This window comes from Sphaerodactylus townsendi, linkage group LG15, assembly GCF_021028975.2.
Source record: "Sphaerodactylus townsendi isolate TG3544 linkage group LG15, MPM_Stown_v2.3, whole genome shotgun sequence".
Classification (NCBI taxonomy): domain Eukaryota; kingdom Metazoa; phylum Chordata; class Lepidosauria; order Squamata; family Sphaerodactylidae; genus Sphaerodactylus; species Sphaerodactylus townsendi.
In genome coordinates this window covers 12,327,761-12,340,887 of record NC_059439.1, presented here as the reverse complement: position 1 = coordinate 12,340,887, position 13,127 = coordinate 12,327,761, and the positions used below count along the sequence as shown (strand labels likewise).

At 47.1% G+C, this 13,127-nt stretch overlaps 1 protein-coding gene across 15 annotated transcripts in view; it reads right to left on the bottom strand.

The window, feature by feature from the left end:
- Window positions 1-13,127, bottom strand: part of SRCIN1 (SRC kinase signaling inhibitor 1) — a 400,436-nt gene that overhangs the window by 222,801 nt on the left and 164,508 nt on the right. For all 15 annotated transcript variants that reach the window (XM_048518254.1, XM_048518251.1, XM_048518247.1 and 12 more), the window contains exon 2: window positions 9,920-10,203. In XM_048518254.1, coding sequence (XP_048374211.1) covers window positions 9,920-10,203 — 284 coding nt within the window. The remainder of the gene's footprint in view (window positions 1-9,919; window positions 10,204-13,127) is intronic.

Genomic DNA, 13,127 nt, shown 5'->3' with positions numbered 1-13,127 from the left:
TGAGTCTCATTACAGGAGAGAAAGGTGGGATATAAATCCAAAATCATCATCATCATCATCATCATCATCATCATCATCATCATCTTCTTCTTCTTCTTCTTCTTCTTCTTCCTCCTCCACCTCCACCACCTCCACCACCACCGGTATCCTCTCTCACACTTCCCCTCAACAACAACCTTGTGAGGGAGGATAGACTAGGAAAAAGTGACTGGCCCGAAGTGTACCAGTGGAGTACTTAGGGTTTTGACTAAGCATCTCCCTGGCCTGGGTACAACACTCCAACCCCTACACTATGCCAGCCCTCCAAAGACTTTCTGGGTGGGCACCTTGAATTGTGCCTGGAATAATATACATCCCTTTGAAAGAACTGTTGATGCCTATGCAAATAAGATGTGCTAAATTGGGCCCTCTCATTTGTGTTAATTCTGACAGGTGCATTTTTCTCTTCACCAGCCTACACCCCAGAGGAAATCTGCTTGAAGCCAGGCAAAAAAAGGGGTCCTTCCAAAAGGGTTTTGCAGCAGATATACAGGGGTGGAGCCATCTTGTCTGCTCATTACCAAAAATGGGGAGGATGGGAAAATATCTTGGCCAGCTGCATTCACATCCATAGGATCATAGAGTTGGAAGAGACCCCAAGGGTCATCAAGTCCAACTGCCTGCAATGCAGGAACTCACAATCAAAGCACTCCTGTCAGATGTCCATCCAGCCTCTCTTTAAAAACCTCCCAAGAAGGAGACTCCACCACACTCCGATGTAGTGCATTCCACTGTCTTGGAGAGTGGTGGAGTTTCCTTCTTTGGAGGCTGAGCTTCCTCCAGCTGAGCTTCTGTAGGTATAAAAGCCAGGGTATGGCCAGAGCCAAGAGCAAATATTTATATTTGCTCTTGGCAGCATGGAGTCTTGGATTCAAGGCCATCCCAAGAGCCACCCAAGGGGGCTTAGAACCTATTTGCAATGCAGTCTTGTGATTTTCCTTCCTTTGTTTACTCAAACTGCATTGAGTTTGCTTCAACTTCTTTCCTTTAAATTGCATTCAGGTGTTTTTGTAAGCCGTTTTGGCTCCCCAGTGGGTGAAAGGCAGGGTAATAAACGGCCTGAATAGATGCCGCTGTTTTTTTTCGAGAGTGCAAGCCCAAACCTCCCACTTCACTTGACAGAAGAGTTGGGGGGAGGGGGACGACACAGGAGTGCTCCAGTGAGATCTAAAGGCAGCCGGAATGTGGCTGCACGTGGGCGTTGCACCTAAATATTGAATGCTGATAGTGCGCATGGGTTACTCCAAGGAGTTCCATGTGCACTAAGCAGGTTTCTGGACATGCTGTTGTTTTGCCTGTGCACAGAAGCAGAAGGACTTCAAATGGACCAGGAAGAGCCTGAGGCACAGCCAGGGCAGTAGCGGCTGTACTTGCAACTTGAGGTTGGGAGGATGTGCTCCCCAAATGTCTTCACTATGGTGTTGTAGGCTGTCCGGGTTGTATGGCCGTGTTCTAGTAGCATTTTCTCTTGATGTTTCACCTGCGTCTGCGGCTGGAATCAACAGAAAATGCTGCTAGAACACGGCTATACAGCCCAGAAAACCCACAACTCCCCAGTGATTCCAGCCATGAAAGCCTTCGACAATGCACTGTCTTCAGTCGATTCCCCACTTCAAAAATGGAAGTAGATACAAACTGGTTTGGTAAGATTCGGGACCTTTTGAATACGGTTTCATGGTACCCACTGCAGCTTCTGCCCCCTTGTTCCCAGAAACGCAGCAGCCACGCAGGAGTCCCCACTGATGGCAGATCAAACGTGTGATCTGCTCAGGGGCTATCCTGATTGGCTGCTGCATTGTGCTGGGGTGGGATTTTTTTAAACTTTCAAACTGACGGATCCACGTCTGCGCGAGCATGTGCAGAATTACTCTACGTGGAGACGAAAAAAGGTCAATTAAAGCAAAGCCCTGTTTCCGTGAACCTCCATGTACTCGGATCCACATGGATACGTGTAGCACTGCTTTGTATTGCCTTCTACTCAGTCAATCAGTCAAAAACGGCCCCATGTTGCTTCATATCCACGTGGATCTCTGGTCCGCAATTTTTTTTTTAAAAGGGCTGAGCGCGCATAGTGCACAACCCACTGCGTTCTGATTGGATGGGAGGCTCCATGTCACTCGCAAGGGCAGGTAGTTCGAATCTGGATTCACACACACACACCCAACTTCCCCACTGCTCCAGATTGCCCACTGCTCCAGATTGCTCCAGATTACTTTCTTCCAGGTTCTAAAATAACACATGCGGGGGGGGGGGGGGGGCGCCAGAAACGGGATGAATGTGCGTTCGGCACAGGTAAGTGGGGAGTTCTGCAGGAAACCTGGATATTTGGATTGACGTACACGCATCTAATCGTGAGTGGGGAATCGACTTTTATTTTCTTCCCAGGTCTGCTGCTAGAACCCAGAAGCAAGAAACGCTGGATCTCTTCGGCCTAAAGGCAGAAACCAAAGCGTTGATAACCAGAGAAGAGAACCAAGGACCTTATCTTTAGCCCAGATCCTTTTTTGTGTTGGTTTCATGCTTCTAGATTTTATTTTAAAATTGGGTAGGTTTTTAATGGTAGGAAATTTCAACGATTTTTATGCTGTTGTTTTGTTTTTATGGTTTCGTCTTGCTTTGCTTTGTGCCCCGGCTTCAAGGTGGACTCTTTAAGAGACAGACAGTAGGTGCTTTAAATAAATAAATAATCAGAGGGAGTTGACGCTGGGAGGAGAGGACTTCTTTCCTATCCAGAAATCCTATGCTTTCTTCACCCAGGAACCCTGGACGTCCAACTAGATACTATAAATGAGCCCTGAGCAGTGATTTCCTCTGGATTCTCTTTATTTCTGGATCCTACAGACTTGGGCAACTGCACCACAGATACTAACAGAAAGTTAGGGTGCAGGGGTGGAGGCAGGAAATCTCCCACATCTTTGTCCAGAAAGATGCTCCATTAAAGTCCCTTTGTCTGTTAAAGTCAATAGATTTGGAAAGGTGCTAACTCTGTTAAGGACATTCCCCCTCCCCCTCTTCATTTGAGAAGGAATGATTATCTCTGTTAGCACCCAGTTGTCTTGCAATTTCAAGTATCTAGTCCTCAAGAGATGAAGACAGTGAAGGCAAGCATTGTGACTCTTGGACTTGGGTTTGCACAGGTAAGAAAAGAAGTGGCTCTCATTATGCACACACACACACACACAGTGGTGGGATTCAGCAGGTTCGCACCACTTTGGCAGAACCAGTTGTTAAAATGGTGCTTGTAAACCACCAGTTGTTAAATTGTTTGAATCCCACCACTGTGTGTGTGTATATATATAATTGTGTAAGTTTAAGTTTGTTGTTTGAAGATTGCAACTGCCTATGGCCAATTCAATGTAATTATCTACTAGTAGTAGATAAGGAGACCTTTTCCCATCTAAGTTTGGGAAGAATATCCCTGTCGTAGCCAAGAATTTGTCCCTGAACTCCTCAATGCTGCCCCAAAGCACCACCAGTGGGGTTGCCAACCTCCAGGTGGCACCTGGAGACCTTCTATTACATTAGATCTCCAGATGGCCAAGATCTGTGGCCCTGGAGCTACGGCATTATAACCTGCTGAGGTCCTACCCCTCACCAAACCCCACTCTCCCCAAGCTCCACCCCCAAAATCTCCACGTATTTTGCAACCCAGTGTTGGCAGCCAGAACCACTGAGTTGATTTGGAGCTCCTTATGCTGTTTCCGTGCAGAAGTCACAAAAGCAACTCTTCCTTGACCTGTAGCTCCATCTGGTGTCAGAACCGTAGCCCTCTCTCCCCATTGCAAAGAGCCCCATTTTTCATTCCCTTTCAAGTGTCTGAGCAGCTGCAGCAACAGAGAGAGGGAATCAGGTTTTCAAAGCGACACACCTCCCCCACAAAAGGTTTTTAAAAAGAATATCCTACCAAACAGCTAATGCTGAAAATATGAGAAATGTTGCTAGCTCTACAGCTGCAGTGAGAGACCGTTGAAAGGGCATTCATCTGATAAAGAAAATTCACGTCTTTACTGTTTCCTTGTGCAAACTGAGCCTCAAACCTAAAGGTGCCCAGCTGCGATTTCTGGATTTGGGGCTCATCTGCTTCAGATTAATCCCTGATGCATCTTCAGTTCTTCCGCTAGCAACCGAAGTGCCTTGCATACCAAAATCCACCCAAGCAAGATACTGCAAGCGAAAAGCCAGTCCTTACGACAAATATTCAAGCCTGTATTCTGAGCTGCACGTTCCTTCTTCTTCTTCGCACTGAGAAGCTGACTTAGATGGCCTTCATGAATGATGCACTTGCTGGCTTAGTCGGCAAAACGGGTGCTGCTTCTACTGAGAATGGGGAATACTAAAGAGCCATGCAGGACACCAAAGACCAATGCAAATCCTTTTGCTTCGGTGATTTCACTAGGAATGGACTGCACATGTTCTGCCTTTGCAGCCATCCAAACCAGAAAGAAACCTTTTAAAATCAAAGGCTTGGCTCTCTGGTTGCTGAAGTCTGTGCCCTGGACAAGACAACAGCTTGGTGCGGGGCAATGTTTTCAACACACGTAGTCCTGTTTAGATTTCCTTGCAGAGTCTGGAGAGGTGCTAGATATCAGGTCTTGGGATCCGTCAGGATTAGCTCAAGGGTCTTTCAGTTGCAGCTGGAGAAAAGGCTCAGACATAACATAGAACACCCCAAAACTTTCTACAGGATCCTAAGCCAGGTTCTACAATAGAGCCTCACCTTTCACAGATTCATGATTTCACATTTTTTTTGCAGTCTGCAGTCCTTTTTTTTAAAAAAAAATCATTGATAACATTAATATAACAGAAAGAAGGAGTTGGTTTTTCTATCCCACTTTTCTCCACCTTTAAGGGGTCTCAAAACAGCTGTGAGGTAGGTGGGGCTGACAGAGTTCAGAGAGAACTGTGACCGGCCCAAGGTCACCCAGCAGGCTTCATGTGGAGGAGCAGGGAAATGAATCCTATTCACCAAATAAGATTCTGTCACTCATGTGGAAGAGTGAGGAATCCAACCCAGTTCTCCAGTTTGGAACCTGCCACTCTTAACCACTACACTTAGACAAAAAAGCCGCAGTTCAGTCATGTGTTGTCATTTCCAGTCTGTTTTTACTCCTATAGAGTTGGAAGGGGCTATAGAGGCCCTCTAGTCTGACCCCCCTGAACAATGCAGGATCAGCCCAGAACATCCATGACAAGCGTTCATCCAACTGCTGCCTGAAGACTGCCAGAGAGGGCAGGCTGACCACTTCCCTCGGCAGCCGATTCCACTGCTGAAATACTCCTACTGTACATTCTCCCTCCCCCTGCCAAAAAAAAAAAATTAAGACGTTAGCTTTCTGTCCATAATTTAAACCCATAATTGAGAGGCCTACCCCCTGCTGCCAACAGAAACAGCTCCCAGCTTTCCTCTAAATGGCAGCCCTTCGAATACTTGAAGAGAACTATCTTGACCCCCGTCAACCTCCCCCTTTCCAGAGTGAGTGTTCTCAGGTCCCTCAGGTCCCTTTCCTCATAGGGCTTGGTTCCCAGGCCCTTGATCCTCTTCCTTGCTCTCCTTTTCACTCACTCGGTCCTGTTCCCCTCCTTTTTAAAGCGAGGCCTCCAGAACTGCACACAGGTCTCCCCCGTGCCGCCTGACCAATGCGGTGCACGGCAGGATAAGGATTATTATAATCATCAGCCTAATCATTGCACCGTTAAATTCTGTGAGGAGTGTATTTGTTTTGCTGGAGGAAAGGCAACAGAAAACCCTGCGCCACAGATTTTGGCATTTGTGGTAATCCCAGGAATGAATCCCCTGTAAATAGCAGGGGTCTACAGGACCCTTCCAAATCCATTGAAGGCAACTGGAAGAAGAAGAAGAAGAAGAAGAAGAAGAGTTTGGATTTATACCCCATTTCTCTCTCCTGTAAGGAGACTCCAGGTGGCCTACAAACTCTTTTCTCTTCCTCTCCCCACAACAGACCCCCTGCGAGGTAGGCGGGGGCTGAGAGAGTTCAGACAGAACCATGACTGGCCCAAGGTCACCCAGCAGACTTCATGTGGAGGAGCAGGGAAAGAAACCCAGTTCACAAGATAAGAGTCTGCCACTCATGGAGGAGTGGGGAATCAAACCCGGGTCTCCAGATTAGAGTCCACCACTCCTAACTGCTGCACCACACTGGCTCTTGTGGCTTAGAATAGTATAGCTCTTCTTAGAACCACACTGTTTTTCTGCCATCTAATGATGTCTCAGGTCCTTACAGCTCAGTCAAAGGAGTCATGTTGGGGACAGGCATCTTCAGAGGCATGTCCCAATAAGATGTGTTTCTCTCCATGGCACATTCATTCATTCATTCATTCATTCATTCATTCATTCATTCATTCATTCATTCATTCATTCATTCATTCATTCATTCATTCATTCATTCCACTTCTTCTGGATAAAACAGCTGCTTTGGATGGTAGACTATATGGCATATGTCCCTCTCCTACCTAAACCCCACTTTCCCATGCTCCATCAAATCTCCAGGCATTTCTGAATCTGAAGTTGGCAAGTATAGGAACAACACGCTAAGCTGCCTGCTGGCCATTGCCCAATGCAAGTTGCCACCAACCCAGCAGTCTTTGGAAGTCTTGTCTGACCTTGTGTGTCTACCTGCCGCCTTCAGCAAGGCAACCAGGATGTAGACTAGAAGGCTCCCAGTTTGAACCCCTGGTTGTCATGACACTGCTGGATTCTATTTGTCCAGCTTCAAAGTTTGTCTGCTCACAAGATGTCTGAGTGTGGACCATGCTGATCTCCAGAGGCATATCTAGGGAAAATGTAGCCCAGTGAAAAATCTGAGTTTTCCGCCCCACCCCCCTCGGTGTGGGCGGCTGCCCTCCCCCATCAAGACCAAACAATGGGGGTTTTTTTCACCAGGTCTTGAAGTCAGTATATGGACCTGGGGGGAAGGAAGAGGGGTGTGGGGGACATTTGACCCCATATGTCCCTCTGGGTGGTATACCCTTGCTGATCTCACTGGATTGCCTGGTCCCCCACCTCTCCTGCTCTTGGTCCAGGAAATAGCGATCTTGCCCTTGAAGTGAGAAAAGAGCAAAACATTCCCATCTGTTTGTTTGTGCTGAACTGGAAGAATGGGAATCTACTATGTGGATATGCAGATGAAGGCCAGCTTCTCCCCAAACAACACACAGAATCATCCAGAAGACTCGGCCGGCTTCCTGACGCTCTGAAGATCGCCTGGGGCTGCAGTATCACTATCGCTGTTGCGATAGGCGCCGCTGCTGCAACGCATAGCGCGACCTGATCATGCGCTTCCCTCCTCCCAGGACGGCGTCAGGCCGCCCTAAACAACAACCCTTAAAAGGGGTGTTGTTGGAGGAAGCGTCTTCCCGGTGGAGCGGTGCGAATCAAGGGCCGCTGGGAAGACGCTATCTCCCGCCATCACTCACGGTGTTACCCGTTTGCCGCCTGCTGGGCCGAGTCCAGCCCTGCCCACACTGTCCTCCGACCTCCAGGGGTCGGAGGGCAGCGTGGGCGGGCTGCGACGCCCAGCAGGCTGCCGAGGACACCGCGGAGTGGGGCGGGGGCGGGGGAAGAGGCGGCTCCGTGCGGAGCCGCCTGCCGCCTGCCGGCCTCCGCTTCGCCCGTTCATGCAAACGGGCTTGCGCCCCCACGCCGCCAGAACTCTTGGCGGCGTGGGGGCGCATCCTGGCCGTGCAGAAACGGCCTCACACAATTTCAAACCAGAGAGTGCTGCTTGTGTGCATCTTTTTATTCTGGCTAGCAGTGAAGAGCAGAGGGCCCTTCTGGATGAAACAGACTGGGAGGGGCATGAAAGGGGGTCTCAGTAGCTTTTTCCTCTTCAGACATCAAGCAAGTGGATTTCAGTGATGCAGGAGGAGGGGGGATTAAACCTTGCCCTCCTTCAACATTTTCCTGGCCTGGGTCCTGGGCCCAGCGCTATTCAATACTTTTTTTTATCAAGGACTTGGATGATGGAATAGAAGCCGTGGTGGGATTCAGCCGGTTCACACCACTTCGGCAGAAACGGTTGTTAAAATGGTGCTTGTAAACAACCAGTTGTTAAATTATTTGAATCCCACCACTGGAACCGGTTGTTAAATTATTTGAATCCCACCACTGAATAGAAGGCATGCTAATCCAATTTGCAGATTACACCAAATTATGATTCTGATTCCATGATTCAATTCTGATTCTAAGTGGCACCTGGGGAATCCCCTGGAATTACAGTTCATCTCCAGACTGCAGAGTTTAGGTCACCTGGAGAAAACAGCTGCTTTGGATAGTGGACTCTCTAGGGAATGGCATGGGGCCGTATTAACCCATGACCGAGCCTCTACGCTTTCACGCACTTTGGTCCCTCTCTGGCACTTCAGTCGTTCATTGCACTACAGCTGACAACCTGACCCTGGGATGGTAGGTACTAGACCACAGAACATAGCCCTATCTCCATTTTGAGGGTCTCCTGAAGAATTTTATTCACAATTTCACTCACTCACTCGCGATCAAGGTTATGACTAGACTGTGTTGCTCATGGAGGTGTAATGAGGAGGTGGCATGATGTCACAACCCTGGCACTAGTGCGCTCTTGGCCCACCATTTCTCTCTCTCTCACTCCCCACTGACTCAAAACAAACCTCAGCTGACCACGAGTGTGCCTTGTAACCTGCTCTCAACCATTTTGTACACACTTGCTCAGTCAACACAAGTCAGAAGAGCCGAAGTCGTTGGGCGCTGATAACGGGGTCAGCCTTGGTATTCGGATGGGAGTCTACCAAAGAATTCCAGGGTTGCTATGCAGAGGAAGTCAAAAGCAAACCACCTCTGTTAGTCTTGGCCTTGAAAACCTACAGGTACATCAGCTGTAACTTGATGACACTTTACCCACACTGAATGCCAGCAAGTCACAGTCAACTTATGGTGCCCTGTATGGTTTTCAAAGCAAGTGATGAAGCAGAGGTGGTTTGCCATTGCCTTCCTCTGCAGAGTCTTCCTTGAAGGTCTCCCATCCAGCTTAGCTTCCAAGCTGTGATGAAATCAAGCTACACTCTACTATCCCACAGTCTCCATGGGATTTACTTCTGATAAAACACGCTTAAGACAAGACTGATTTCTAAAAAGCAGGGCTGTAGCTGAAAGGAATGGTAGCTAGCATTCCATAGATTAGACTATAGATTGCTAGCTATCATTTCTCTCAGCTGCCAACATGCCAGGGAGAGGAACAGGGTGCAGAGCTAGCATCAAAACAAACAAACAAAAAACAACCCAAGAGAGGACATGTCCAATAATGACATCTCCAAAATATAAATTAAGTGTTCCACATAAGAAAGAAAAAAACAAACACTGGGTTATGGAAGAAGTGAAGGGTCTTGCTCAAAGTCTCAAGGCACAGATAGCCACCAACGCAAGATGGGATCAGTCCCAATAGCTACCTTTAAGGAACTCTGAGCACCATAGTGTCATGGGTGTGCTCGAAAATTCTTTATTATGTCCAGATCTTTTGCCAAACTGTAACCTTCAGGACCTCTTGCTGAGAAATTATGAGAACTGACAAGTCTGAATAAGAAAACTTGAAGCTTGTGAAGACAAGAACAGGATGTGAGATCTTGCCTCATTGCCTACGGTCTTCCAGAGCCCAGTTTAGTTACCTGAAAGACTGCATCAGAATTGGACCTTGACCTTAAGAAAGCAAACTGGGTCCACTGTAAACACCAGAATGCACCGGGATACCTTCCCAGTTTGATCCTTCGTCTTTGCACAAAGATTCATGAACAATCCAGCCCTGCAGGTGTGCGTCACTGATTCGGTCCCACGAACAGATGAGAAGTGCAACAATACGACAAAACAACTTAACTGACGAAAGGCAACTCTTACCTGGTCCCGGATCCTATCCTGCTGACCTCGGATTGCCAGGGCATGCTGGGGGTACTTGTTCTTCAAGTGATCCATAAATGCATCCCGCTTCCGTTCCATTTCAGACTTCTGGAGCCCTGTCAGGGCTTCCAGACTCTGGGCCGCGATGACAGTGTGCCGGCGTTCTGAGGTGTGCACCAGGCCTACATTGGAGAAGCGGCGTGTGCCATTGCCCAGGGTCCGGTATTCCCGTGGATATTCTGCATCGTCTGCTGAGATCATGTGGGCGTTAGTCCTCTCAGGATCTACAAGGAATTGGGAGGGAGGAAGAAAAGCAGAGGGGGAGTCAGGGCACCTTTCACTCGGTCTTATGATGAGGGGGGACGGGGAATTTCGGGTGTACGGAAGGGAGCGGGGGAATTTTTTCAAAGAAGGGGAGAGGAAGAGGAGGAATAAGCCAATCATGGGTTATAAGAGAGGGCCAACCAGTCTTTACAACTAGTGGTTATTCTTTTTTGTGGGGAGGCTGCTGCACATAAGTTGGGCAATACCCATGCCCCTTCCATGGGTATTGGGTTTCACAATTGTTTGCAAGTGGATTTTGCTATTCCAGCCACAAAGTGGATTGAAAGTGCGTTATTCTGCATGTACGGAAGGGGCCTCAATTTCTCTCCCCAGGTGAATCAAACTTTCTGTGAGAGCCTTCTCCAACAACCAGTCTCTTGACTGGGAAAGCAGTCTTAAAGGGAAAGCAGGTAAATTTTAGGCTTTGGAGAGGCGTGACTGGTCAGGTGAAAGGAGAGGAGAAGACTCAATACAATCACAAAATCACTTTTGGCTCCAAAGTGATTTCGGGGCGGGTGGGTGATGCAGAAGGGGAAAAGGGTGTGGGGCAGAAAAGGCTGTCATCCCTGGAGAAAGACGAGACATGAACATATCAAGACAAGGAGGGAGGGTTGCTGGTAGGGACCACAGAGACATCAAAGGAGCAAAAAATATATATCAAAATTTGAAATAGTCGAGAAACCTCAAATGGAGGATGACAGCCAAGTTGTCCCCTCTCAAGCAGAGACAGACAGAAAGACAAAGACAGATGGATGTTCTGAACAGCACAGATACGGAAAGAAAGGAACAGAAAGAAAAGAAAAGAAAGTGTCACTTGGTTCATAAGGGAGGATTTTTGTGTGTGTTTGTGTGCTTAACAACAGCCAGCATAGTTTGAAAGAGATGACCAGCTGCTGCAACGTCCACCTCAAGAAAAGGAAGAATGAACAAGCCTCAAAAAGCCCCCTGCAGACATCTTGACTTGTCCACAAAATAGAACACAATTTCTTGCATCTCGCAAGTGCAAAGCCACCACTGTGCATTGTGGAAATTCCCTCGCCTAGATCCATTCATGACCCCTGAACAGTAGCTCCTTCCAGAACAGCCATACTTGTATGGATTCTCCAAGGCTGTGATTCCTGGGCAATGGGTGAGACCTAGGCCATTTCAGCACAAGCTGTTTTATATCGTTTCTAGCCTACCAATGAAACGTTTCCTTTGTGGAGTTCCACACATCCCCCACCCCCTTCTTTGGTTCCAAAAATGATTTCAGCATTTTTTTTTGTCCATTGTTTCTAAAAACCCTTTTACAGCAACGTTTCTCACTGAAACGTTTCAGAGCCAGCTTCCATTGCAGTGCATACTGAAATGTTTCTTTCTTTCCCGCCAAAACGGTGAGCTGTTTTCCACACCCCTGTGCAGTTGCCCAACCTTCCCTTCAGCGTCTGCACTGCCATTTTTTTCACCCCTCACCGCTTCGGCTTTCTTCTCTTATATTTTAAGTTAATTGCTTTCTCCTCCCCACCCCCCAGCCATTTTATGGATCAACAAATCAGTGATGCTATAAATCATTACTGCAGCGCATGCGTTAAAAAAGCTAAAAAAATTAATGCTGGCCAGGAAACAACATTTGGAGGAGAGGAGTGTAGACAAACTTGGTGGTAAATGGGACTGAAAACGCCATTGAAATTTAGTAAGTGCAGAATGTGGAAAGGACCTAGTCAACGTTTTTGCTCAGTTTCACCCAATGCCACTCCTTACTACAGTCCTGGACCAACATGGCTTTTGTCCTGGGAAGTCCCCTGATCCCCAGCATAGCCTTATTGGATGATCAAAAGGGTTCAAATTGGATGATCCTCCATTTTTCGCCAGCAGCAAAATCACCCTGTATATATTTAAGAGTGAGCAGAGAAGAGAAGAAAAGAAAAGAGTTTGGATTTATACCTCACCTTTCTCTCAAGGTGGCTTACAAAGCTCCTTTCCCTTCCTCCCCCCACATCAGACACCTTGTGAGGAAAGTGGGGCCGAGAGAGCTACGAAGAACTGCGACTATCCCAAAGTCACCCAGCAGGAATGTAGGAAACACATCTGGTTCACCAGATAAGCCTCTGCCACTCAGGTGGAGGAGTGGGGAATCAAACCCGGTTCTCCAGATTAGAATCCACCTGCTCTTAATCACTGCACCACGCCGGCACTCAAAGAAAGTGTTGGTATAGAAAGTGTCATCTCTTCAGTCATGAAAGGGTTAATGATGATGTTTGTTAGTAAACATTAACTAAATTAGTATAGTCAATGGGGCGTTGAGTAACTAGGTACCTGCATTAATGAAGTGATTCACTGGTAATGTGTTTCCGAGTATGTAGGCACTTTGGGAAGAAATTGCAACCTTTTTTTGTTCTCGGTCAGTGTGTTACACTTTCTCACAATATATAGGCAGAATGTAGCTCAGCTCAGCGTTCTCAAAAAGCTTAGAGAGGACTGTTTTATTGTTTTCTACCGTATTTACCCTTCCCTCCTACTTTCTTAGTAAACTTTATTTAAGCTAACCAGCAGCTGCTGCAATTATTTACTCTCCTAACTATTTTATAATTTCACACCAACAGAGAGTCGTGCTCTGCACCAAGCAAACCCAAACACAGTATTACCCAAGGGAGAAAAATGCATTACACAACCTGAAGAGCAGGGCAAAACTAAGTAAAATATGCAATTTTTCGCAGTGTAATCTTGAGCTATTTTTTATTAGTGCTTAAACATCTTTACATCACAAAGGGCATGAAAAGGAATCACAGAAAAACATAGTACATTTTCCATAAGGACCCCCAGTTTGAGTATTAACACTTTAAAAATATTATAACTTGCTCTTTAACAGCATAGGTAAAATTGGATTTTTAGGATTACTACTAAT